The sequence below is a fragment of the Carlito syrichta genome, unplaced genomic scaffold (genome assembly GCF_000164805.1).
Source record: "Carlito syrichta isolate Samal-C Ts95f unplaced genomic scaffold, Tarsius_syrichta-2.0.1 Scaffold302975, whole genome shotgun sequence".
NCBI lineage: Eukaryota > Metazoa > Chordata > Mammalia > Primates > Tarsiidae > Carlito > Carlito syrichta.
The window spans coordinates 120,628-147,479 of NW_007247071.1; the positions used below are offsets into that span (position 1 = coordinate 120,628).

The 26,852-nt window shown below is 40.0% G+C and overlaps 1 protein-coding gene across 3 annotated transcripts in view; it reads left to right on the forward strand.

The window, feature by feature from the left end:
• CUL1 (cullin 1) overlaps window positions 1-26,852 on the forward strand; it is a 113,645-nt gene that overhangs the window by 73,252 nt on the left and 13,541 nt on the right. For all 3 annotated transcript variants that reach the window (XM_008057363.1, XM_021711981.1, XM_021711980.1), the window contains exons 8-14: window positions 4,174-4,336; window positions 5,322-5,452; window positions 20,582-20,689; window positions 20,770-20,876; window positions 23,147-23,195; window positions 23,540-23,671; window positions 26,002-26,119. In XM_008057363.1, the coding sequence (XP_008055554.1) occupies window positions 4,174-4,336; window positions 5,322-5,452; window positions 20,582-20,689; window positions 20,770-20,876; window positions 23,147-23,195; window positions 23,540-23,671; window positions 26,002-26,119 (808 nt within the window). The remainder of the gene's footprint in view (window positions 1-4,173; window positions 4,337-5,321; window positions 5,453-20,581; window positions 20,690-20,769; window positions 20,877-23,146; window positions 23,196-23,539; window positions 23,672-26,001; window positions 26,120-26,852) is intronic.

Below are 26,852 nucleotides of genomic sequence, written 5' to 3' on the forward strand. Positions count from 1 at the left end.
TCTGCTGTAACCACATAGAGAAAAACCCTGTTTGGTTTGTTTGTGGTGCTCTGAGTGTATTTTCCTATAGGAGATAGTAGTTACAAGTGGAGCTTAGACGTTTGAAGTTTAAAGTCCTTGACAAACTTGTGATTTCTCAAAATTCAACAAAAAAGGGAACTATTTGAAGTATTATACTTGGAATAGTAATAGTTCTTTGTGTATATTGATGTGTTAAATGGTTCTGTATGCTGATCTGGAACCTAACCAACCTGACAAATGCACTTTTGAAACATCATCTGTTTTGAATCTTAGCACTGCCTGTTATTTCATCTTTAAATTTGACTGTAGTTTTCACAGACAGTCTCTTAATTAACTCAGCTATAAATGGTGATTCTTTTAAAACATGTCTTTGGAGTAGAGTCTCTTACCAGAGTGTGCATCTGTCCTAGCGGTATAGAGCCTGTTCTTTGTATGCGCTTGTAGAGAGTTTTGGTCATCTCCTTTATCTGTGCTAATGAAGGTAGGAGTGCTCTGGCACAGGGATACCAGTTCTTTAGTACAGAACTACCTAAGCATTCCCAGAACAGGTCAATCTGTTTGCAAAACCAGGCCGGAAATGAAAGACAACTTGAGTAGCAAAGATTTCCAATAGTTTGGGTATTCTCAATCCTGCATGAGTCTGCCTACCAAGAAGCAGTCTGCTTTCCATTTCCTGGTTCCCATAAAGGGAACTCCTTTTTAGAGGAGGCAAAGGTTTTGCCCCAAATCTGCTGGGATCATTCCCAACATGACTACCTTCACATTCTGATAGTTGGTATTGCGGAATCTATAAGCTTAAAATTGGAATTTAACCTTGTGACTAATTCTGCTGTTATCCTGTAGCCCTGCATCTCAAATGGAGCTACAAGTCTAATTTTAAATCCCCATTCCACCATTTAAGGGGCATGACCTTACCCTTTCTGTTCCTCAATTCCCTCATCTATAAAATGGGAATAATAATAATAATAGGTAATAATGAGGATTAAATGAACCCTAATTTTTAAAAAATTTGACATGAGACATTTAAGTATTTATTTATAAAAAGGTGCTTAGAATAGTGCATGGCGAAGGGCAAGCCTGATTTGGTATTACAACTATACGTTGTGCAGAACCTCCAAACTGAGAGGAAGCAAAACACAAGACAAAGGATGGCAAATCTTATTGAATATTATATATCTATAAAGACAAACATTCTGTCAGGAAATAGAATGCAAAATTCATGAACAATATTGAGATAAAATGTGAACCTTCAAGAAACACTCTGCTTTCAACAGCCAATTGAGACTAGATGTACAAATTCCCAGGGTGGGTGGCGGTCTGTATTCACTTTTCTCCATTGTCAGGAGTGTTTTAGTGGAAACATTTGAGAATATTTAGATTGTCTTTCTAAGGATGACTTTGAAGAGTGAACAATGGGAAGCCATGTTAGTGTTTTTAAAATATCTTACTGTCTCATGTGATGGAGTCTAATCTGAGCTACAGAAACTTCATATGACTATTCTAGGTTTCTAATGTCATTTTTAAAAACTTTAAAAATAAAACATGCTATATGTTTCATTAATTTGCTCATCTTTTTTGGTCTTTATTTTCCATTTGCTTTTACTAGGAACTGATCCTAATAGAATTCATAGGAACAACCTTTAATTGCTTAATTTTATGTAGTCATTTGAATTGGATCTTGGTGTTCTAATACCGTTGTCTGCTAAGTACAGTGATGATCAGTAACTCATTTGACTTGGAATCAGTAGAGAATATACATGGCTGTTTTTCTAAAATCTAATGACACTCAATACCTGTGACCTTGCTTTTTTACCAGCCGTAAATAAGCTGTTATTTTGTGACCTCTCTGGCCATGAAAGTTTCTGTGATCAGCTGGGTGCCTGTGTATTCTTCCTGCCCCCTCAGCCCTGGAAACAAACAGTAAAAGTGGTTTGGATTGCATGTTCTGTGTTTCACTGTCTTTAGTTCTTGAGGTGTCAGACTTAATGGGATGTTAGGTATGAAACAGCAGGATCTTAGAACTTTTGAGTTAAAGCACATAAAGTCTCTTATTGTTTCAAAATATCTTTATGATCAGAAAAACAAAATTACACGTTAATTGTCGACTTTTGGGAAAATACAAATAACATAAAGCTATAAGCCGAGGGTGCTGTTACTATTATGTATAGAAACCAAATTGGAATTAAGATGTAGGTTTTTTGTAACTTGTTCACTAATGGCTAACAGATTTTTAGTGGATAATGGTATTTCATTAACAGAATATGCTATAATTCAACTATTTATCTCATTGAAATTTTAGTAACTTCAAGTGTTTTATAGTCCTTCATTTATGAATTGTCTTTTTCTCTTCTTTCTTGTGTTTTTATTTGGACATACTGATTTGTTAGAGACTATTATCTATTAAGGATATTGATCTTTTGATACATACTACAGATAATTTTCCAATTTTATTTTTCACACGTAGCTATGTATAATGTATAATAAGGCTCTAACTTCTGTGGTTTAAACAATTGTCTCATTGATATTAGTTCTTGATAGTAGTGCAAGTCCTGCCCAGGTTTTCATTTTTTTTTTTAAAGAAACATTTTTTTATTTTATTGTATTTTATTTTTATTTATTTATTTATTTGTTTATTGAGTTGGAGTCTCACTCTGTCACCCAGACTGGAGTACAGTGGCTGCTCCCGGCCACCGTAGCCTTGCCTGCTGGGCTCCGGCGGTCCTTCCACCTCAGCCTTCCAGGTAGCGGGAATTACAGGCATGTGCTACCACGCCCGGCTGATTTTTTGATTGATTGTAGAGATGAGGTCTCACCAAGTTGCCCAGGCGGGTCTTGAACCTGCAGGCTTAGGCAATCCATTTACCTCAGCCTCCCAAGGCGCGGGATTACAGGCTGAGCCACCGAGCCCAGTTCCAGTTTTTCATTTTATGTTTTCTTGGCTCTTGAGTGTTTATTCATCTCTAGTTGAATTTCTTCAGAGTTCTCCAAAATTATACTAACTCTGAAAATAATCGGCTGGGCTCAGTGGCTCAGCCTGTAATCCCAGCGATTTGGGAGGCCGAGGTGAGTGGATTGCCTGAGCCCACGGGTTCAAGACCCGCCTGGGCAACTTGATGAGACCTCATCTCTACAATAAATCAAAAAAAAAAATCAGCCGGGCGTGGTAGTGCATGCTGTAATTTCGGCTACTTGGAAGGCTGAGGCAGAAGGATCGCCGGAGCCCAGCAGGTCAAGGCTGCGGTGGCTGGGAGTGGCAACTGTACTCCAGTCTGGGTGACAGAGTGAGACTCCAACTCAGGAAAAAAAAAAGAAAATAATTTCGGAGAGTATTGGCATTTTTAGAATTCAAAATGTAGTTGCCTCTCTTTATTCAAGTCACCTGAATAATTTGAGATAATCATTGAAATTTCTTCTTTGCTTTGATAATTTAGTGATTCCTTACTGGTACCTTGCACCACATGTATTTCTGTTGATGTATTGTAGAATATTCTGACTTTTACTAATTTTGCTGTACTGATGAATTGCATCTTTGTTTTCTTTTCTTTGGAAGGAGATGCAAGAAATTGAGATGCATAAATAACACAATAGATTTCAGAGGTACATATTCAATGGTTGATTGTCAAGAGAAGGTCATAATGTTTTTCTTTAAGTTTTTAAAAAGTCTAATTGCTAATGAGTAGTTCCATATGTTCGTTTCAGGGATTTTATTTGTGTGACTTTTGACTTCAAGTAGTTTTTAATCAAAATAGAACATTCTAACTTGGTGTCCGTGTACAAGAGAAGATCCATGGGTTTCACAGAGTGAGGAGGATATTACCTCAAAAAGATGAAATGTCACTTCTCTGAAGGAAAAAAATTGATGTGAAGACATTATAACTGTTAATAATGGTAACATTATTTAGGGTACTTAAAAAGGAATTTGAAACGGAAATATATTTTGCAAAGAAAATTGAACACATTAGTGGCTGTCTAAATATGGTTGTCATTCACCCTAAAATCAGTCTCCTTTTTAAATCATATTTTGTTAGAACTGATTTATGAGTTTAATTTGTCATTATTCAATTTAATTTGTCCTCTTGTAAAGAATTTTAACAGTTGTAACAATTCTTTACAAAGAAATCAAAGTTGTTCTCTTGAATTAATTCTCTGTAGGCAGAAGCTCGTCTGCTTGAGGAACAACGAAGAGTTCAGGTTTATCTTCATGAAAGCACACAAGATGAATTAGCTAGAAAGTGTGAGCAAGTCCTCATTGAAAAACACTTGGAAATTTTCCACACAGAATTTCAGAATTTATTGGATGCGGACAAAAATGAAGGTGAGCCAGTAAGACTTAAAATGGAGGTATTATCATCTGCAGTTTTGAAATTGCTTGGAATTCTACACTCAGAGTCAACAGCATTACTTACCCCACGTCTTTCATTTTTAAAGATGCACACGGCCGGGTGCAGTGGCTCACACCTATAATCCCAGCAGTTTGGGAGGCCGAGGTGAGAGGATTGCCTAAGCCCTCAGGTTCGAGACCAGTCTGGGCAACTTGGCAAGACCTCATCTCTAAAAAATAAAATAAAATAAAAAAGATGCACACATGTGCCATGTGATTGTATGCTGTTATGTTTCAATCTCACACTTGTGTAGAGCACTTTAGAATGACTTGGGGGGCTTAAAGAGCATCTTTTTAGTTTAATCTGGAGTATAGCTTATTATTAAATGGCACTTTAATATTAAATGGTACTCCTAATTTTTTTTCTTTACTGTTCTTCCTTTGAAAATTCTTTGAGGTGAGAAGACATTTCCCTTAGCCATTCCCATGTTTTACTGGGACATGATTGATGTTTGGATTTGGAGGTTTTCTTGTTTGGGTGTCACAAATTAACCATATGCCTTATATATAGTAAATGAGGAATTGAGAGGATGTTTTTGTAACTAATTTATTTCTCTATTTGAGATGGGAAATTTATATTCTGCTTAAATATATGTGTCAGGCATAAATACTGTCTCAATCTTGAGAAGTTTAGAAGCATCAGGTGTGGTTTCTGGTAATTTTGTTTTTCTCTCTTACGTTAGTGGTTTCTTATAGTAAGGGGAAAAATAAACCTTTACAATAGCATAACTTTGTTACTTTTAGCAAAATATGCATATATTAAATAGAATATTTGTTTATAATTAAGTGCTTTTGATCATTAAAGTCTAAAACTTCAGTTATTTTATTTCAGAATGTCTTTCATCTTAACATAAGTATATAATCAGTGGAATAGATATACAAAGCTTGTTTTAGTACTAAAAGAGTCTCCTTCTTTCAGATTTGGGGCGCATGTATAATCTTGTATCTAGAATCCAGGACGGCCTAGGCGAATTGAAAAAACTACTGGAGACACACATTCATAATCAGGGTCTTGCAGCCATTGAGAAGTGTGGAGAAGCTGCTTTAAATGTGAGTAAGATTTAACTGAAAATCAGTCAGGCTGTTTCTGCACAGTGACCTACAGGCATGTATTTGTATCTACATTTACAAATCCAAGTAATAAGAGTTTCACTAGAACTCTCAAGAGCCTTGTTTCAGCTTCTGAAGTAGAAAGTTTACAAACATCTGTGTTTAGTAAATACCTGGATAAATTATTCTCGCCGCTTTTAGGCATTTAGCATATCGTATGTTTTTCCTTTTATATCTTCTCACTGTTAAAATTTCCTTGTACTAGAAGAGAGAATATGCTGCTCTAGAAAGAAAGGATTCCTAAAAGCTTCTGCTCTGCCACCTCGACCACGGGTTGTGCTTTCAGGTTTGATTTGGGTGAAGAACACAAGGCCGTGTGCTCTAGAGGGTTAGGGTTAGGGCTAGGGTGATATTTTCACATAGGAAGAATCACATGTTTCTAAGATACAGATCGACTGTCTTCAGTTTTGTTCCTACAGTGAGCTTCAATTGTAACAGTCTTTGGGAGAACTAATGGAGGAGAAAAGCTAAAACACGTTAGATTCTTATGTCTGAATGCAGAAAACTTTTTTCTCTCTGATTTTGTGCTTAATGTTACTTACTTTGGGCACTGCTATCTTTAGTATGTTTTTCTAGATGTTTATTTTCTTATCTTTGGAAAGCTTCTTTTTCATGTTTAATTATGGGGGTTGCTACTAGTATTCTTTGCCATGTCTGTGACTTATTAGAGAATTAGAGATTGAATATAAAACCCTTCCTTTAGGTCTGTAAAGCAATTAGCTTTATGCTTACAAAATAGGAGGGAACTACCCTAACGGTAGGTTTTGTGAAAATGATCTCTAGGTTTAGTGTAAGCTTACGTATGAAATCCTCAGTGTTGGGACATACAGTGTCATTGCAGTGTGGTGGCTGATTGCAGACCCTGGCCTGGTCTGTCTGCATTCGGATCCCAGCTCCACCGTTTACAACTGTCTGGCCCTCGGTGAGTTGCTTCTCCTGTCTATGCCAGTTATTTTAAAAAAGAAGAATGATACTGCCTATCTCACAGGGTTTTTGTGAATAAATAATAGATGTGAAGTGCTTGAATCAGGGCATATAAGTGCTCAGCAGTGATGGCTGCTATTCTGAAGAGCATATGCAAATGTTTTCAATTTAAAAAATTCATTTAAAAATTTTCCTTCTGTTTTGATGACTTTTTAAATTTCCAAGCTATATGTTCTTTTTTTAAAAGGCCTGACACACACATACATAGCACGTATACTTGTGATTTAGAAGGGACAACTTAATGAAGACATCTTTTCAATAATTAGGGTGTCTTCACAGTTGCTAATACAAAACTCAATTTGCCTTTATGGACAGCAGAGCCATGTAAATAACTTGACTTTCCTTGAAATGAGTTAAGTGGTAAGTCTTATTTTGTCAGATAAGGATTAGAGGAGTAGATTAATAAAGTAGTTTTTGCTTCTTCATGTAAACTGTTATATATTAGATATGAAATTGGCCTTAGGGCACCTTGTGCTCTATTTGAATATAGTTAGATGAAAAATGAACATTATAGCAGGATGCAGCAGAACACACTTTAGTCCCAGCTACTCCGGAGGTTGAGGCAGGAAGATCCCTTGAGCCCAGCAGTTCTAGGCTAGCTGGGGCAATGTAGTGAGACCCTCATCTCTAAAATAAATAAATAAATATTTATAAATTGCTTTATTGTTTTCATAGGAATTCATAGAATTCATTAATTCTAATTGTCCGTCTTTTCCCAACCAAAGCTAGTCTCTAAAGTGGAGAAATAACCAACTATAATTCTCGTGTCCCATTGTTTTCTCTTTCTTTTGGATATGGTCAGCTGTCTGATATTTTTGGTTACTGAATGAATGCTGCTTGATTGACTTTGTTAATGAGTTTCTAATCAGACATTTGCTTGTTCCTGGCCAGTTAAAGAAAAGTATAGCTTCTGTGTAACATCATTTTTCTGTTTAAGGAAACTAAATCTGTCAACACTAGACAGCACAGACTGTGTTTACCAGCAGTTATATTTTTCTAGAAATTAAACTTTTAAACAATACTTGTATTGCTTAAACATAAGCCACTGATCAACTGGAATTAAAAAACCAAAATAAGATTGTCCACTGATGAAGAATTATAGCTTTGTAAACCTGTGTTACATCTGTTTTGCTTTCAAAAGTCAGACATTAATTTTTTTTAGAAGTTAATGATTATAATTCTTTTCTTTTTTTTTTTTTTTCCTTTTAAGACAGGATCTCACTCTGTCACCCAGGCTGGAGTGCCATGGCACAATCATGAGTTGTCATAGTGTATGAGAATCATTTGCAATTGGTGTATTCAAGGCACTACTTATTTTTTTTTCTTCAGTTGGGATCTCACTCTGTCACTCAAGACGGGAATGCAGTGGCACGATTATGGGTCAGTATAGCCTCTAACTCCTGGACTGAAAGGACTCATCCTCCTGAGCCTTCCAAGTAGCTGGGACTACAGGTGTGTGCCACTGCACCTAGTTAATTTTTTTACTTTTTGGAGAGATGAGGTTTCATTATATTTCCCGGGCTGGTCTCAAACTCCTCAGTTCAAGCGATCCTCCTGCCTCAGCCTCCCGAATAGCTGGGATATAGGTGCATGCCTCCATGCCCAGCTAGTTTTTTGATTTTTTGTAGAGATGAGGTCTCACTATGTTGCCTAGCGTGGTCTTAAACTCCCTGACTCTAGTGATTCTCCTGCCTTGGCCTCCCAAAGTGCTGCAGGCTTGAGCCACTGCGCCCAGCCTCTTAAATGATTTTTTTAAAGGCAAAAGTTTCTTAACATGTCAATCTCAGTACTGTAATACTTTATGCCACACCCAACCTGTTCTTGATTAAATCAACTCCTCTGAGATACCAAAAAAAAAGTTCTTATCTGTCTAGTTCTTCTTTGATTCCATTTATACCATTAATTTGGTTAGAAAACCAACTTTACTACTGATATCTGGCCTGACGTTCTTACAGGTTTCAAATTTATAATGTAATTCAAATAACATTTTTTTGTGTTTGATACTTCAGTACATACTCATGAATTTTTCCTAAGGCATTTTTTTCATAGTTAAACCAATTTAAAATGTAAAAACTATTCCAGAAAAACTGGCTCAAGGGGAATTCCCTGAAATCATCTTCCTCTCTCCACCTAAATGAAAACTGGCAGCAGCCCTCCTTAGTGAAGTGCAAGTGAAGAGAGAGCCCTTCAGACGTGTGCTGTTTTTAGATGTGCTGTTTTGTACCCTGCCAGACATCCATGTACCGGCTCTGGGAATGCAAGGCTTCTTCACTGCTCCTCCCACAGTGCTGTGGGTGGTCCCAGAGCTGGGTCAGTGGCTCTACCTCCACCCCCACCATAGATTCTATTGTGCTTAGAAGTGTCCCCTTAAGCCTTCAGAGAGCCTCAAGATCTTGGGCATTGATGTGCTGGGGGATAAATTCACCTGTTGCATTGGTGCACCATGAGGACTTTGGGAACCTTGTACAAAAAGAAATATTTAAGGATGGGATTTAAAACTGGTTTAAAGCAAACAAAGGAGAGGAGAAATAACAGGCAGCTTTCCCTGTGCATGACTGCTGGGCTGGGGAAGAGGTGGGGGCAGTGTAGTAAAGCAGCTATCTCACTGGGCATTGTGACTCTTGCGGAAGTCAGGACATGGAAAGAACTTGTGTACTTGAATAGAGGGGCCAAAGCGCAACACATTTGTTCAGTAGTTGGCAATATGGAAAACATTTATAGAAGCATAATCTGTATTAAGACAAGGGAGGGATGTAAGCCCCATTCAGCTAGTAAGGTTTTGAGAGGAGACTATACCTTCATGGATTCATTTAAAAAAGAATTGAATGTCCATATATGACTAGCCCTTTGCTAGCCTTTTAATTTATTTTTAAATCTACCAAAGCAACAGATGGTTCCCTGCCTAGCCTAGTTCAGCTTAATGATTTTTTTGACTTTAGAATGGTGCGAGGCCAGGCGCAGTGGCTCATGCCTGTAATCCCAGGGCTTAGAGAGGCCTAGGCTGGAGGATTGCTTGATGCCAGGAGTTAGAGACCAGCAACTTAGTCAGACCGTTCTCAAAAAGAAAAGAAAGAAAGAGGGGGGAGGGGGAGAGGAGGGGGAGGGAAAGGAGGGGAAGGAAGATAATTCAAGCCTAGGTGTTGGAGGCTGCAGTGAGCTGTGATTACACAACTGTACTCCAGTAACAGAGCAAGACCCTGTCTCTATAAAAATAAAACAGAATAGTGCAAAAGTGACACCCTTTGATTATACTTCTCGATTAACAATGATGTTGCTTCCCAGTAACCCATTGTAAATTGAAAATACTGTAAATCAAAAAGCACATTCAATCCTTTTGTAGTTTATTAAGTGTGGTGATTAAGTATTCATGCACCTGTGTGAGATGTGCCACTCTCAAACCTTGTTATGACAGCGGCACATTACCTCTCTGTCAATAAAACATTAAAAAAGCACATTTGATTTACAGTATTTCTAGTTAACAGTGGGCTTATTGGAATGTAATCCCAAATCGAGGAGCATCTGTAGCTGTGGGATGCTAGTTGATACTTCATCTCAAAGAATAAACAATATGTTGCAGATAAAATTGAAATCATTGTTTCATTCATTCAACAAGTACTGAGGGCATTCCTGTTACAGACTTGATGTCAAGGAGTCCTAATTGAAATGTCTTGCCTTTGTCCTCTCATCAGATCAAATCTCCATGACCTCACCTGCCTCATTTAGTGACTGTATTGCAGGTCCATTTTAGAACTCCCCTCCATTACTGAGCACAGTGTCGGCCCCCTGCCTTATCCTTTGTTCTTTGTATGCATTCACTATCTAATAGGGTGCACTGCAGAGTCTGGACATGGCCTTGGAGTCCTCCAACAGCAAGTGGCCTGCCTGTCTCCAGTCTTAGCTGTGTGTTGTCTCCTCTGTCCTCTCAGATGCGACAGTGTAGCAGGGCAGTTTCTTTCTTGAGCTCTCACTCTGCGGACATCTTTTCTCCCCTTCCAATGCTGCCATCTTAATCTGGGCCCCATCACTTCACCTCCCAAATGGCCTTATGTATCTCATCCATTCTCCTTCATCCTTCATCATGATTAGCAGTTTAACTTTTCAAAATTATCACTTAATAAAATGAAAGCTTTACTCTCTACTTTTCATAACTTTTTCTTTTTGAGTCAGAGTCTCACTCTGTCACCCAGGCTAGAGTGCAGTGGCACGCTCATGGCCACCACAACTTTAACCTGCTGGGCTTAGGCGATCCTTCTACCTCAACCTTCCAAGTAGCTGGAACTACAGATGTGCGCCGCCATGCCTAGCTAATTTTTTGAATTATTGTAGAGATGAGGTCTCACCAAGTTGCCCAGACTGGTCTTGAACCCCTGGGCTCAGGCAGTCCTCTCACCTTCACCTCCCAGAGTGCTGGGATTACAGGCATGAGCCACCATGCCCGGTCCTCATACTTTGTTTTAAACAAAGTACAGTAAAACTCTTCCTTATGATAATGTATTAATGCATACTATTATATTGAGTCAACATCCCTTCTCTTCAAATGAAACTGCTTTATCATTATCTCTGTCCCCCAAATCCTTGTTTATACACCTGCTAATGCCTCTACTTGTAGCCCAGTCATCCTTGCTTTCTGATTGGTTTAGTCCTGCTGTTAAGGCCAGCTTAAATCCTCCCTTCTAGAAAGGGTTCTCTTTGTTCCACCTTCAGGCCTTGACATTTATAAAACTCTCTCATTATCACTTTATATTTGTTTATGACTTGCTGTGTTTCCTTTTACCCCACCATGGGTTGTAAATCCCTTAAGAGCAAAGCTCACTAGTTTCATCTTCTTTATGATTTTAGTGCTGGGTCTCTTAACTAGCAACACCCACTGATGATGGTGGTAGTGAAGAAACCCCCTCTGCTGCACGCACTGTCTCTTCTGGAATGGTACCCCCATGTTTGGGTTGTCTCAGAGCACTCACAATTCTATAACTCTGCCTCGCGTTACCTGCCTAGTTCTTCTGTTGTCTCTACTTAGACACATTCCTTCTATTTTCTACCTCTTAAACTCCTATTTATGTTTGAAAACTTATCTCAAATGCCATTTCTTCCACGAAGCTTTTCTTGGTCACATCGTGTTATCTATATGACAGTGCACTACTTTGTATTTTAACTGTCTGTGTAAATGTCTTCCAGCAGAGATGACTTTATCAATTTGTATCGTCAGAGCTTAGTGCAATGCTTTATACACAATAGGGTTTCGGTGTACAAAGGTCCTCATTGTTCCCAAAAGGATTTGGTGCTGCTTACACGGTACATAAAATAGAAAAAGATAATTAAGTAAATCAGAGAGTAGTGAGAATATGAAACACAAAACAAAGCTTAGTGTAGGTTAGTATTCAAAGTTCGTGCAATACAGTCTAGTGCTCTTGTTGTTAGAGGGAGGCCACAGATTTGCCTTGGAATTTTTCCTGTCAGTACAGAGAGCTTGCCACTGAAGACAGCACTGTGAAGCTCATTCAGCTGAAACTCATAAAAATGATTTCCTTGGTAGTCAGAATGGCTCACCCCAGAGAGAACGGTAGCACTGTGGACAGAATTGTCATCAGTGTACTTATGAGGAAACGTAGTGTTGAGTCACTGATTGGTTTAATAATTTTCCTTGACACCAGCTTATAGCAAAATGCCACAATAAAGTTTGGGAGAAACATCAAATAATACAGATATCTAAGTTTTCGTTAGTCAGTGTTTGATGATACAAGTGATTCCATTTTGAATTTTTAATTCACATGATTCTTTGGCCATCTAGGTGCAATTGAATCAGCCTACAGGGGCAGTGTCGTAAATGAGCATCCCTTAGGCTATGTGAGGATGTCTCCTTATGCTCTGTCTTTGGGGCAGAAGGGACAACAAAAAAAGTGCAAAATCCTCTCTGAAGTCAAGCCTTGACTTGGTGTCCTCAGCCTAACTGGTTTTGAAATGGATCCCACGGAGATGAGTTTGTATAGATACCTAGACATCCACAGGGCTGTGGGTCTAACATTGGAGTTCTGGGCTGCAGGCACTGACTGGGGAACAGAGTTGTGAAGTTATTTGTAGTTTGAGAGAAATTGTGTATTGAAACAGGAGGAGGCATTTTCAGGAGCTACTCATAGCTGAATCTAGGATTGAGATGATAGCCCTTATGAGAGGGAGCACTTCAGATAGAGGATTTTATAGGCAGAAATAAAATCAGGTAGCTCTGGCAGGCATTTTTTTTTTCAGTATAGGAATAAGGGGTGGATCCTAGGACCTTAGCAGAATTAAGAAAAAATTCTGGCTGGATGCAGTGGCTCACACCTATAATCTTAGCACTTTGGGAGGCTAAGATGGGAGGATTGCTTGAGCCCAGGAGTTCCAGAGCAGCCTAGGCAACAGAGTGAGACCTCCAACTCATAAAATAAAACAAAATGCAAGAAAGAAAGAAAAGAAGTTCTGTGGTTTGGACTGAGAAGTTGAATAGATGTAATTGTAAAAGCTCAATCATGCGTGAACCGCAATCCTAGGTACTTCTGGTAGGTATGGGTTTAGGTTTAGTTTAAACATCGAAGAGTCCCTTTTTCTTCTGTAGTCAAATGCACCAAACAACCAAGTCCTGGTGCAAACATTCTGTAGATGGTAAGAGAAGAAAATTATCTAGAGAACCTTACATTTGGGGTTTAACTTAACTTATTTTGGTCAGAGGACATGTGATATGAATCTATAAAAATCTTAAGAGTATGAAGAGGGTTGGATACAAAAATCCTAGACGGTTAAAGCTACAGGCTATCCTTTAAAGCTAACTGATGGTCTTACGGGGATTGGTTTTATTATTCTTTCTCATTTTGAACATGTTTGGAAATTTTCCCCATAAAGACATTTTTAAAAAAACAATGGAAATGTACAGTTTTGATTAAGTGGATGTTGGAAAGGAAAAAGAGTTGTTTTAGGACAAAAGGAAGCACAATTTCATGCAGTAAGTCAAACTGACAGATTTAATTACATAAAGTACTGATATATGTTGAAATATAAATTGATTTGGATAGCATGGAGCTAAATTTGTGATTATAGGTACATGACTTCAGGGAAACAAGGATGGTTTAAATTTATTTTGTCTTGCCATAGGGTGAAGAGAGTGATAATTTTCTCTAAGAGAAAAAATACACAGTTGTCATTTTGGAGTCTAAGATAACCAGGCTATCATTTTTATATCTAGGATATACCCTTCCTTCTTTCAGCTATAGGGAAGACTTTAATCATTTCACAAGCAAGCTCGTGATGGAAGCAGCACCTCTATCCGAATCTGACTTTATACTCACATCAAACTAAATTCTAGTTTAGACATTGCTGGCTGTGTTCTGGAGTGACCCCTGTTGGTTTAGAGCCAAATTGGAGACCTTCCCATAAGCTTCTCTTTCCCTGTCCACCCTTCTTGAGATAGGCAGCCCCATGCCTTATCTGCCTGCACACTACTCCTGTTTCTTTTTTCTTTTCTTTTTTCTTAAAGTCGGAGTCTCACTCTGTTGCCTAGGCTGGAGTGCAGTGGCATGCTCATGGCCACTGCAGCCTCAACCTGCTGGACCTCAGGCGATCCTTCCGCCTCAGCCTCTCGAGTAGCTGGGACTGCAGCACACGCCACCACACCCAGCTAATTTTTTGATTTATTGTAGAGATGAGGTTGCCCAGGCTAATCTCGAACCCCTGGACTCAGACAATCTTCTTACCTTGGCCTCCCAGAGTGCTGGGATTATAGATGTGAGCCACCATGCCCAACTACTCCCATTTCTGAACTATTTCAGTTACTATTTTTCAAAACATTCTCTCTGGTGACTCTTACTCATTCTTTTCAGATAAGTCCATTTTTCCTGGCAAGTCCAACTTAGTTCTGCTTTTAGAATGTAATATTTTCATCTCTAATCACTCAGTCTCTAAATCTAATCAATTTAGAGCCTTGGCATTTGCAGGGTAATTCCAAAAGGGAGAAAACAAGGACTTCAGCTTAACCTTGGATTCAAGGAAAATGTAGGTGTGAACCAGAACTAGAGGAACTCTAGGGTACATAGTGAAGGCCAGGGTCAGAAGGAAGCCCACAGTTATGGAGCTGAGAGCAGGAATTTATAGATAGTTTATAGAATCCAAAGGTACTGATCAAATCAAACGTTTATTATAATCTGTGATACAAACATGATCCCAAGAGAAATATACATGTTGAAGCAAAAAGTAGCAGGCAGACAGGTTTAAATTATGAGAATAGAGAGCACTTGTTAAATTGGTAGTGTTTTTGTCTGAGGATTTTAAACTTTAAACCACACTCAGTGTGAAGAACTGCTGATTTCTGCTTAGCAAAAGAAGTTAGATGATAGAATAGAAAAGCCCTACTAAGAAAATGTTAAACCGTTCTATCACTGAATGATTTTTGAGGTCTCACATTTATCTCCCAGTTTTTTTTTGCCTATTAATTAATATCAAAATTATTTTTATTCTCTGTGCAAACAGAGATTGACTGTAGAGGGAGCACCTCACAAACATGCAGGGTAAGCTGGGCACAGTGGCTCATGCCTGAGATTCCAGTGCTATGGGAGGCTGAGTTGGGAGTACCGCTGGAGGCCAGGAGTTTGAGACCAGCCTGGGCAACATAGCAAAATCTTGTCTCTACAAAAAATTCAAAAAATAACTGGGTGTGGTGGCATGTGCCTGTAATCCTAGCTGCTTAGGAGACTGAAGCAGGAGGATCCCTTGAGCCCAGGAGTTGAAGACCACAGCGAGCTATGGCAGCACCATTGCACAGTCCTATCTCTTTACCCAAAAAAAAAAAAATCCACTTTGGGTGATGGGGAAAGCAATTCTAAGGTTAAACATTTTCATGAGTAATTGTCGCAGTGAATAATCTGCATACAGACAAACTATTTGTTTTTCTCTGTAGCTGATGGTTTGTAATTTTTTTATTCCTTGAAACTTTTTCTTCTCTCTGTTTTGTGTGACGCTAATGCTACTCCAAAGATCAAGTGCTATAATGCTTATGGAAAGAATTATACTGTCCGCACATAATTGCATGGTATGTTTTTGTCACTGAATGAGGCTTCATTTTTTTCCCTTCTTCCTTCTCAAAGAAGAATTATCTAGAGGTAAGGACTGAACGTGTCGAGCAAGGTCTTCTGTGTCTTGTAGTTGATCCATTAATGTTGTTACCTGCCAGTCCTCAGAGAACTCTCTTAAAGTTCTTGTAATTGATCTGCTCTGGTTAGCCCCTGGCTGGATGACCAGTGTAGATGCTAAATGTAACTCAGAGGTAGCTTTGGATAAGAGTAGATTTCCAAGTGCTGTTCAGATCTGTTGCTGGCCAGGAGAGCACCAGTTAATGTCCGTGAAAGCAAGGGGTGCCACCCTCAAGCCTGTGGCATCCTGATACAGCTCTTTTGTCAGTATTCTTGAACAGTACTGGGTCATTAGGAAGTATACAAGTGTTACCGTGTATTACTTGGGATTACAACTGATCCTTAGAAATCGTGTCTACATATATACTGGCTTTCCATGAGATAATGCCCTCAAACCTCTTGTGCCATATTTGGTTTACTTTTTTAAAAATGGGTAAGATAAAAGAGAGGTTATGCGGACTCTTATAGTTTCTCTTTGTGAAGTTGGCCTTTAGAATTATCCTTTAGGACATGGAATAAAAGGTAATAATTCAGTTATGGTTATCATTATGCTACTGACTCAGCTGTTTAGGAGATATTTAATGAATGTAGTACAGCGGTGGTAGCAAGTGAATGTGGTCCCAGTGGCTGTCCTTGAGCCGTGCCCAGCAAGAAAGGCACTGGTAACTACAAAGTGCAAGTATGATGAGTATTACAGTGGGAGCCGCGCACTATGTGGAAGGAGAAAGCCTCTCTGAGAAACGTGTCTGAGACTAATGGAAGAGTTAGAGCTGGTGAGACAAAGGGGACTTCCAGACCGACCGAACAGAGTACCTGAGTGGGGGGTCAACGTAGCTTATCCTAAGAACTGAGAGGACTGATGTGACTTGAGAAAGGTAGAAGGCGAACCTGAAAGAGCAGGTAAGGATGGGCTAGCCAGAGCAGGGAGTCCTGGAAAGCCATGCTGATTGTATCGACCTAATCCTAGGGCAAGAGGAAATCAGTTAAGAGTATTACAGTCACCAGGCACGGTGGTTCATGCCTGTAATCCCAGAGGCAGAGGCAAGAGAATTGCCTGAACCCACAAGTTTGAGACCAGCCTGGGCAACTTGGCGAGACCTCATCTCTACAAAAAATAAATAAATAAATAACAAGACATAGTGACGTGCACCTGTAGTTCCAGCTACTTTGGAAGGCTGAGGTAGAAGGATCACCTGAGCCCAGCAGGGCAAGGCTGCGGTGGCCGTAAGCATGCCACTGCCCTCCAGCCTGGGTGACAGAGTGAGACTCTGACTCAAAAAAAAAAAGATTGTACAATCATGGGACTGACAAGATCAGAATTTTTTTTAAAATGTGCTTGCTACCATGGAGGAAATGGATTAAACCGGAGAGGCATTGTGGTAAGTATACTGGTTATATTTGTTACAGTGGTTCAGATGCAGTGATGGTGACAGTGGCCGCTTGGACACTGACTTGGTTATGGCGGAGATGGAGGGGAGAGGGAAGTAGAGAGTTGTGCTTCGTAATGGATGGGGTTTCTGTTTTTATATCATCGTTGAAGCTAGGTGATGAATATGTGGGGTAGTAGATAATACTATTCTTTCTAATTTTGAATTTATTTGAATTTTTTTCACAATAAAACATTAGTAAAAAAGAAATGGGCAGGCTGTGTTGTTTGAATAGATGTTGGATCAGGAAGACTTGTGATTCTGGATGTCTGACTTCTGGGGTGGGTGGTAGCACTTAGCGAAAGGGTGAGTTTCAGAAGATGCCGGGTTGGGGAGTCGGGGTGTTTTTGACATGTGGAGTTTGGAAATCCTGTGAGCTGGCCAAGGGCAGGTCCTGCAAGCCAATGGGTTTGGAGATGCAAATATGTCAGTTGTTGGTATAATTACAACAGTGGGAGTCACAGTGGGAGTCAAGATGGCATTGGATGTGATCCTTGGGGACACACCCCAGAGGTGGTGTGCTTATGTGCAAAAAACTCTGTGTGCTGTGAGTAAATAGATGGTTCTGAAGCAGACCAAATACTACATTGTTCATTTTTTTAACCTCCAAAATTTATTCTTCATTTTCATGAAGAAGTATGCTTTTGATCCAGCAGATCTTTTCTCTATTCTTACCTCTTGCTTTATAACCTGCCTCATCATTTATCTTCTGAGGACTTAATCCACTCATCTTCTATTAATTAATTTATTTATTTGAGTTGGAGTCTTTGTCGCCCAGGCTGGAGTGCAGTGGCATGCTCCCGGCCACCACAGCCTCGACCTGCTGGGCTCAGGCAATTCCCCTGCCTCAGCCTTCCAAGTAGCTGGAACCACAGGCATGCACTACCACACCCGGCTAATTTTTTATTGTAGAAATGAGATCTTCCCAAGTTGCCCTGGCTCATCTTGAATCCTCTCACCTTGGCCTCCCAAAGTGCTTGGATTATAGGTGTGAGCCACCGCGCCAGGCCTTCCACTGATTTTTTAAACATCTTTTCTCTGACATCACTGACTACTTCCTTAAAATTCTCTCCTCTATATTATTCTAATGTAGTCTTTTTTTCTGCCCCATGCAGGTTCCTAAATAACTTTCCCCTGTACTTTAAGTGCTAAATTTCCAAGACCCAGTGTTTTGACACACTCTTCCCCAAATGGGTTCCATTCAGATCTCCCTTTTCACCAGCCTGACTCCTGACTGGGCCTTAAAATAGAATCTTGGAATTGGAGTCTAAAGACTTCTTTGCTCTATAGGGAAGTTTTCTTCTTCCATTTGGGAATTTCTTCCTGGCATTCCTTTGGGAATCCTGTGTCTTAGAAAATTTGATTAAAAAGAAAACAGGGAAAGTATTATTTTTCTGAAACTATATAGTCCATATAGAGATATCACTGGTTCAAAGGAAACCATCAATGGTAAGTTACCAGCAAGAGAAGAACACGCAATAGAAGGGCATGCCGATGCGTGGAGTAGGTCACGGTTAGCATTTTGGGGAACCAGGGTGAGATCATGTGGGTCTGTGTCCTCTCAGCTGCTATAGGTGAACCATTCTTACAAGGCAGATATTACTATGTTTGTATACATAATATACTTTCTATAAATCCTGTGTGTGGTGTTCCAAAAAATAGCAAATTTTGAAAACAAATCAAGTTCCTTATGTTGGCAGTTTTGACATACGATTCTTTGTAATGCTGTTAAACTTATTAAGAAGTCTAAATGTTGCCGTATTTGAAAACTACCTGAGTTTTTCAGTGTTTGGATCCTCACTGTAAGCTAGAGTTCTTTGTAAATACTATAACAGAAGGAATACAAAGAGAAGAATATGTGAATATTGTAGAATAATTTGACACAAAATCAAAGTGATCTAAAATGTGAATCAGCAAAAGCATTTCAGTGGCAAAACCAAAATTAGGTAAGCTGAAAATATTTTCATTGTTGGATAAAAAAAGAAACAAACTTAATATGTATGTAGTAAGATGTGTTGCTCAACTTTAAGATGCTTTTGGTTACCTTCTTGAGAGTAAGACGAGTCAGGCTCTTATCAGGTAAAGGCTAATATGTATATCTTATTGAAGTTATAATCTTGTCACAATATATATTTGGTTATAATAATAGTTAACTTTGTATTTCTTACCTTTTTTACAGAAAACATTTCAAAAATTTTATTGTAATTCCATTACAGAAAAATTATTTGCCTTATTGGTTACACATTATTGTTGTTTAAAAGCAAGTAAATCAAATGTTACAAAATGCAGAATAACTCGAATTTGGGGAATTCTGGTTTCTTGTTCCTGAATCCTATACCCTACACATTAATACATCAGGGATTTGAAAACCTTGGCAAACCAATGGTCACGAGGTCTTCTGGGCATGCTGGGACTGGCCATCCTCTGAGATGCTCTTCTCCCTGCTCGCACATGTTTGTCAGCCGGACCGTTGTACCCACCACAGGCTCAGCCTCTCGCTTGCCTGCGATTGTCTTCTGACCTGGCCCGTGGCCTTTCCCCATCCAGAGCCGTGGAGGGGATGCTGAGATGTCAGGCTGCCTGAAGCCAGTTCTGACTCTACCACCACTTATCCTTGGAGAGATGCTTTGCTGTGACTTAGTTTCGTCATCTGTAAAATGGGGAAAAACTAGCACCTACCTCACAGTGTGATTGTGACAGTCCTTGTGAGGTAGTATCTGGCGTGCACTGAATACTTAGCAGTTGCTAAGTCACAGGCAGGGGCTACCACGCCCAGCTAATTTTTTTTTTTTTTTATTGCTCTGTGGTCTTGTCCTCCCATCATTACTGTCTTCCTTTTGTTACCTGAGGCCCCTGTGGCTGATCTCCCCATTTCCTCTCCATTTGTTGTTCCTTTGTCTGGGAACTCCTTGTTGCCTGCCCTGCCAAGTTTCCTGTGCTCTGTCTGTCTTTCTGCCCATGTCATCTGACCATGGCCCACCTCAGTTCCCCTTGCATGTCCACACAAGTTTTCTGGTTTGCTTAGACCACACTGCCCGTGGTTAAACCCAAGCTCCAACCCTTCCCTGCTGTTTCTCTGACCCAGGCATCTCCTTATTCTTGCCCCTCTGTCCAGCTATGTTCAGGGTTATTGTCTGATAACTGAACTCATTGGCTGATGGGTTCCTGCAGCTGAACCAGAGTCCAGAATTTGAGTGTTTAACAACAACAACAAAATGGACTAAACATAGTTGTCACTTTGAAAAATTTGTTTTCATGATACCTTTGAATTTTCACTATTTTGAATCCAAACTTGAAATCAGTATTTATTTTGAGTGTGGAGAATATGTCTTCTTTAATTATATATAAACAAAACATCCCATGTGTTTCAGTGATAGAACCAAAAATATTTATCTTATCCATTAACTTCTTTGAAGAATTATCCATAGCTTTTAGAATATTTTATACAATAATATACAACTTAATCCCCAATAACCAACTTTTGTTTCTGTTTTCCGTTTCTTAAGGACCCTAAAATGTATGTACAGACAGTGCTGGATGTTCATAAAAAGTACAACGCCCTGGTCATGTCGGCATTCAACAATGATGCAGGCTTTGTGGCTGCTCTTGATAAGGTAGACATGTGGTTACTGTGACTTTCCTGTGGAACCTGTATATGGGACATTGGTCTCTAATTGTATTCTGTGTAACACAGGCTTGTGGTCGCTTCATAAACAACAATGCAGTTACCAAAATGGCCCAGTCGTCCAGTAAATCCCCTGAATTGCTGGCTCGATACTGTGATTCTTTGTTGAAGAAAAGGTATAAGTAACTTTGTATTTCTTTCTTATGTGTATGCCTGTTTAAAATCTCAGCTTTTATATGAGGAATTAAATTTTACATTACATTTTATATACATTAAATTACGGTTTTTGTACTGTTTGAGAAAATACTTTGAACCTAATACATCTTTCTGGTTTAAAATCTGCATGAAGTCCCACTGACTGTTTCTAGAACAGAAGTGTCTCCCTATATTGTAGCACTCTCATCATTATCCATCCACTCTCATCATTATCCACCCTGCTTAGCTCCAAGATTGGAGATGGGGTGCATTCAGAGTGGTATAGCCTTACACTACTTTTGTTATTCTGCTTACTTTTAAACTTATTTATTTATATTTATTTTTTTAGAGACAAAGTCTTGTTGTGTTGCCCAGGATGATCTTGAACTCCTGGGCTCAAGTCATCCTCCTACTTTGGCCTCTCAAAGTGTTGGGATTACAGGCATGTGCTACCATGCCCAGCCCAAATTTATTTTTGTTTGATGGGTTCTATTTATTTGTTTATTTATTTATTTATTTATTTATTGAGTTGGAATCTCACTCTGTCGCCCATACTGGAGTGCAGTGGCCACTCCCGGCCACCGCAGCCTCGGTCTCCCGGGCTCCGGCGATCCTTCCGCCTCAGCCTTCCAAGTAGCTGGAACTACAGGCGTGCGCTACCACGCCCGGCTGGGTTTTGATTTACTGTAGAGATGAGGTCTCACCAAGTTGCCGAGGCTGGTCTTGAACCCTTGGGCTCAGGCAATCCTCTTGCCGCAGCCTCCCAAAGTGCTAGGCTTATAGGCTTGAGCCACCATGTCTGGCTGAACAAGCCAGATTTATTAGGAAGGTAAGGATGGATCAACAGTAGCAAATCTAATATACTTTACCATATTAATAGACAACTATGTGGGACACTATATGGTCTTCTTGGTAGACAGTAGGAAAACAACGTTCATAAAGGTCAATAGCTGTCTCTTTTAACTTTTCTAAGAGGCCATTTGCCAAAGGCCAGCAAGTCATTTAAATACAGAGGTACTCGGTTAGGTCTTCAGTTTTCTTGACAGAACAGTTGGTGTCCTTTTTGTCCATTATCTTTTTGTCAATTGCCTTCACCAAGTCTACTGATACCTTGTTATTTAAGACCACAGATGCAGACAGAATGGAAGAGACATTTCCAATGTGTCTTTCTAACAAGCATGTGTTGGAAACTAGAGTCCAGGAGGCACAAAGCCAAACTGCTCTCAGGAGAGGACTATCCCTGACCTGTGGGAAGGAAGGACTGGATTTTCTGAGCCAACTGTTCTTCAGTTAGGGAGAAGCCTCTTCAGAGTTTGTTTGGTGGCTAATTCATTTTATTTTCATTGTGCTCTTGTTTATAAAGGACTCTTAGAGAAAAACCTTCTAAAAATTCATTTACCCTTAAATCACCTTGGAATTATTGTTTATTCATAGGGTGAATCAGTTGTTGAAGGACAATAATCTGTTCTGTAGACATAACTACAAACGAAGGCAGCATTTAGTAGTAGTTTAAACCCTCTCATTATCTTTAATTACGAGGATATGAAAAGGATATTTGCCTTTTTATTTTTTCAAAGTTTAATTACAGCAGACTGTAGAAAGCAATTGGAAAAGTGAAGCTCCTTTACTGATATTTAAGTGGATTACCTTAAAGGAAAACTTCCCTCGGATTGTTTTTGGAAACTTTTTTTTAGTCAGTGTCTTACTTTGTCCCCCAAGTGGGAGTGCAGTCACAGGATCACAGCTCATTGCAGCCTTGATCTGCTGAGCTTGGGCAATCCTTCTGTCTCAGCCTTCCAAGTAGCTGGAACCATAGGCATGTGCCATCACGCCCTGCTAATTTTTTTATTTATTGTAGAGATGAGGTCTCACCAAGTTGCCCAGGCTTGTCTTGAACTCCTGGGTTCAGGCAATCCTCTTCCAAAGTACCTCCCAAAGTGCTGGGATTACAGATGTGAGCCACTGCACCCAGCGTTTTGAAAACTTTTTATAAGTATCTCCTGTTTATTTTCTTCTTGTATAAGCTAAATGATTATTTCATAATCTATTCTTCAATGATGAGGTTATAGTATGAAATTGCCGATTTGCTTATGTGAGGAAAGTCACCCTTCCCTCTTCCCACGTACTATCATGAAGAGAACTGGCTATTGGATGCTTGAAATCACATTCTGATATGTAATTTGGTTAAGTGGTATTTGTTGAGATGTTTACTGATTTGTTTTAAAACGCAGTGCCTTGTTACAATTTTCAGTTCCAAGAACCCAGAAGAGGCAGAATTAGAAGACACACTCAATCAAGTGGTAAGATGCTTCATGGTCATATCCATTCTCCATAGCTGTTGACCTCACAGGTAGTTTGTAAAGCTACTTAGAGTGTCTGAAATGGGAAAGTACAAATCATTTTATTGTGAGTCTCTGATATTATTCTCTGAATTGCACTATTACTCTTGGCATTGGCACTTTTTCCATTAGTACCGTCAAATCCAACTTCATGCGACTTAAAGGATTGACAAAAATATGCATTTTATAGGCTCTGGGGCAGAGGTTTTTGCCATCATAGACACTGGCATTCAGACCCAGCCAAAACCAAGTGCTCATGTGGCTGGTGACAACTTGTGAGTGTGCTCTATCGATTGCTTTGCCAGATGGTTGTCTTCAAGTACATAGAGGACAAAGACGTGTTTCAGAAGTTCTACGCGAAGATGCTGGCCAAGAGACTCGTCCATCAGAATAGTGCAAGTGATGATGCTGAAGCAAGCATGATCTCTAAGTTAAAGGTGAGTTTCACTTCTTGAAAAATCACAGTTTCTGGTTGGGCGTGGTGTCTCATGCCTATTACCCTATCCTTTGGGAGTTGGAGGTGAGAGGATTGCCTGAGTCTAGGGGTTCAAGACTGGCCTGGGCAACTTGGCAAGACCTCGACTCTACAGTAAATCAAAAAATTTGCTGGGCGCTGATGGCACATACCTGTAGTTCTAGCTACTTGGAAGGCTGAGGCGGAAGGATTGCCTAAGTCCAGTAGGTCGAGGCTGCAGTACCCATGATTGTGCCACTGCACTCCAGCCTGGACAATAGAGTAAGACTCCAACTCAAAAAAAAAAAAGAAAAAGAAAAATCACCACCTCTACGTCATCATTAGACTAGTTTGCAGACTGGATGTGGTGGCACACATTCCTCTAACCTCAGCTACTCCGAAGGCAGAAGTAGGAGGATCACTGGAGCCCAGGAGTTTGAGGCTGCAGTGAGCCATGATGCCAGCGTACTGAAGCGTGGGTGACAGAGCAAGACCCCGTCTCTTAAAAAAAAGACGTTAAAAAAAGTTCTTAGTCTCTCCAGGTTATTAGGTGGACAAAGGAATTTGTGCAGCAGTTTGTATGGTGGGAGCTCTGCCACCCTACTTCTAAACACCTCCTATAACTGTTAGTCTGCTCTTATTGGGTGCCCTGTGCTATCCTGACCCTTTCTCCACTACCCTTGGGGGCCCTGCTGTCCCACCCAGGCCTGATTGGGCTTTGCTCAGCATTGTGTGTCATCTCCTGCCTCCCACACCTTTGGCCTTGGATCATATTCACATCGTACTTTCTTTGAGCTGATGGGATGTTTTGTTTTGCTGTGGGTCTGGTTAAGTATCTACAATCCTGAGTCTGCAGAGGGTGGCATCAGGGTCACTTTGCTGTCAAGATCACTGTGCTGTTTCACCACATTTGCACTTCGCTCTATGTGTTTCAGTGCTTGCCGAGCTGTCAGGTACTGTTATATGTCTTAGTGCATAGTTTACTCTGACCTGAAAGTATAGTTATGTGAGTGTCTTTGCTTGGGCTGCCATGATAAAATACCATAGGCCAGGTAGTTTACAAAATAGAAATGGATTCTCACAGTTCTGGAGACTGGAAATCAAGGTTTAGCTGTTGTGGTTCCTGGTGAGAGCTCTTTCTGCTTTGCAGACAGCCGCCTTCTCTTTGTGTCTTCACATGTAGGGGAGAGGGTGAGCACAGAGCTTTCTTGTCTCTGTTGTTACAAGGACACTGTTACCACCATGAGGACTCCCCCCTCAAGACCTCATCTAAACTTAGTTAACTCTCAAAGGCACCATCTGTAAATACCAGCACATTGGAGGTTCAGGCTTCAACACATGAACTTTAGGGGACATAATTCAGTTAATAGTGGTGGGATAAGATACAGACACAAATTATTTTGTCTTTTTATCTTGCCATGGTATCAGAATACCTTGTTCTTTGATGCTCAAATAATGGTTATTGTAGATATGAAGACTTAACTGGTCAACTTACAGTTGTGCTATTTTAGACAGCATTTTTTTTTTTTTTTTTTTGAGTTGGAGTCTCACTCTGTCGCTCAGACTGGAGTGCAGTGGCCGCTCCCGGCCAACCGTAGCCTCGACCTGCTGGACTCCAGCGATCCTTCAGCCTTAGCCTTCCAAGTAGCTGAAACTACCACTAGCTGCACTACCACGCCCAGCTAATTTTTGATTTATTGTAGAGATGAGGTCTTGTCAAGTTGCCCAGGCGGGTCTCGAACCCACGGGCTCAGGTAGTCCACTCACCTCGGCCTCCCAAAGTGCTGGGATTACAGGCTGAACTACCGAGCCCAGCCGACAGAATATTTTTAATCCATTATATATATATATATATATATATATATTTTTTTTTTTTTTTTTTTTTTTGGAGTTGGAGTGTCACTTTGTCACCCAGACTGAAATGCAGTGACATACTCCCGGCCACCGTAGCCACGACCTGCTGGGTTCCGACGATCCTTCTGCCTCAGCCTTCCAAGTAGCCGGAACCACAGGCGTGTGCTACCCACGCCTGGCTAATTTTTTGTTTATTGTAGAGATGAGGTCTCGCCAAGTTGCCCAGGCAGGTCACGAACCACGGGCTCAGGCAATCCACTCACCTCAGCCTCCCAAAGGCACGGGATTACAGGCTGAGCCACTGAGCCCGGCAATCCATGTATATTTTTGGCATAAGATATAACAGTGTTATTAGCATTACTAGTGGTTTTATACAACATATATCATATACTGTGATTCTGTAAGATTCCTTTTATATTTTTGTACAAATTAATAAGACAGTTTCTGGATTCATTTCAGCAAGCTTGTGGTTTTGAGTATACCTCTAAACTTCAACGAATGTTTCAAGACATTGGTGTGAGCAAAGATTTGAATGAGCAATTCAAAAAGCACCTGACGAATTCAGAACCACTAGACTGTGAGTATTCGTGGGTTTATAAGCTGCTTTTCCAGGCTATGTTCTTTGTAACAAATGAGAAAGATGACAAAATGTTAAGTAAGAATGGGAGATGCTTTGCTAGAAATTCAAGGACTAAGCATTCCCTCCCTACCTCATCCTGAGTCCTGTGTGACTTGAGAAGTCAGCTTTGCTGGTGCGGGGTTTCTTTTTTATTTTTAGTTATAAGAAACTCCTTGGCCTAAATAGGTAGTAGTCAAGCCAAGTACTTGAATTAGGGATACGGTTTTGTGCAGGCAGTTCATCTGCTCAGGCGAGGTCAACGGTCGGTATTTTAAGGCCATGCATAGTAGCAGGATAGCAGACTTATGCTTACATCATAATTTGACAGTTTTTGTCTTTTTAAGTGAAAAATGAGGGATTTTTTTTTTCCCAGATCAAAAGTACTACTCCGTTGTTAAACTCAGTAGTCTTGCCAGTGGACTTTTAAGCTATCTGTGAAGATGAATTATTGTTCTGGTTTATAGCTTGTACATATCATGTATGTCCTTTCACAGTAATAGGTGATATACGAGCCATATAAGGGAGTTAGTTGTTAGCCTCTGGGTTTAGGTTTTGTGAGTCAGGGCTGCAATGGGACATTGGGCAAGCAGGGGTGTGGCTCAGTGCACTGAAGTTACTCATGACAGAAAGCAAAACTAAGGAAGCAGAGCCAGCACGTGGCATCATGGTTCTGAGTTGGAAGTAAAATGCA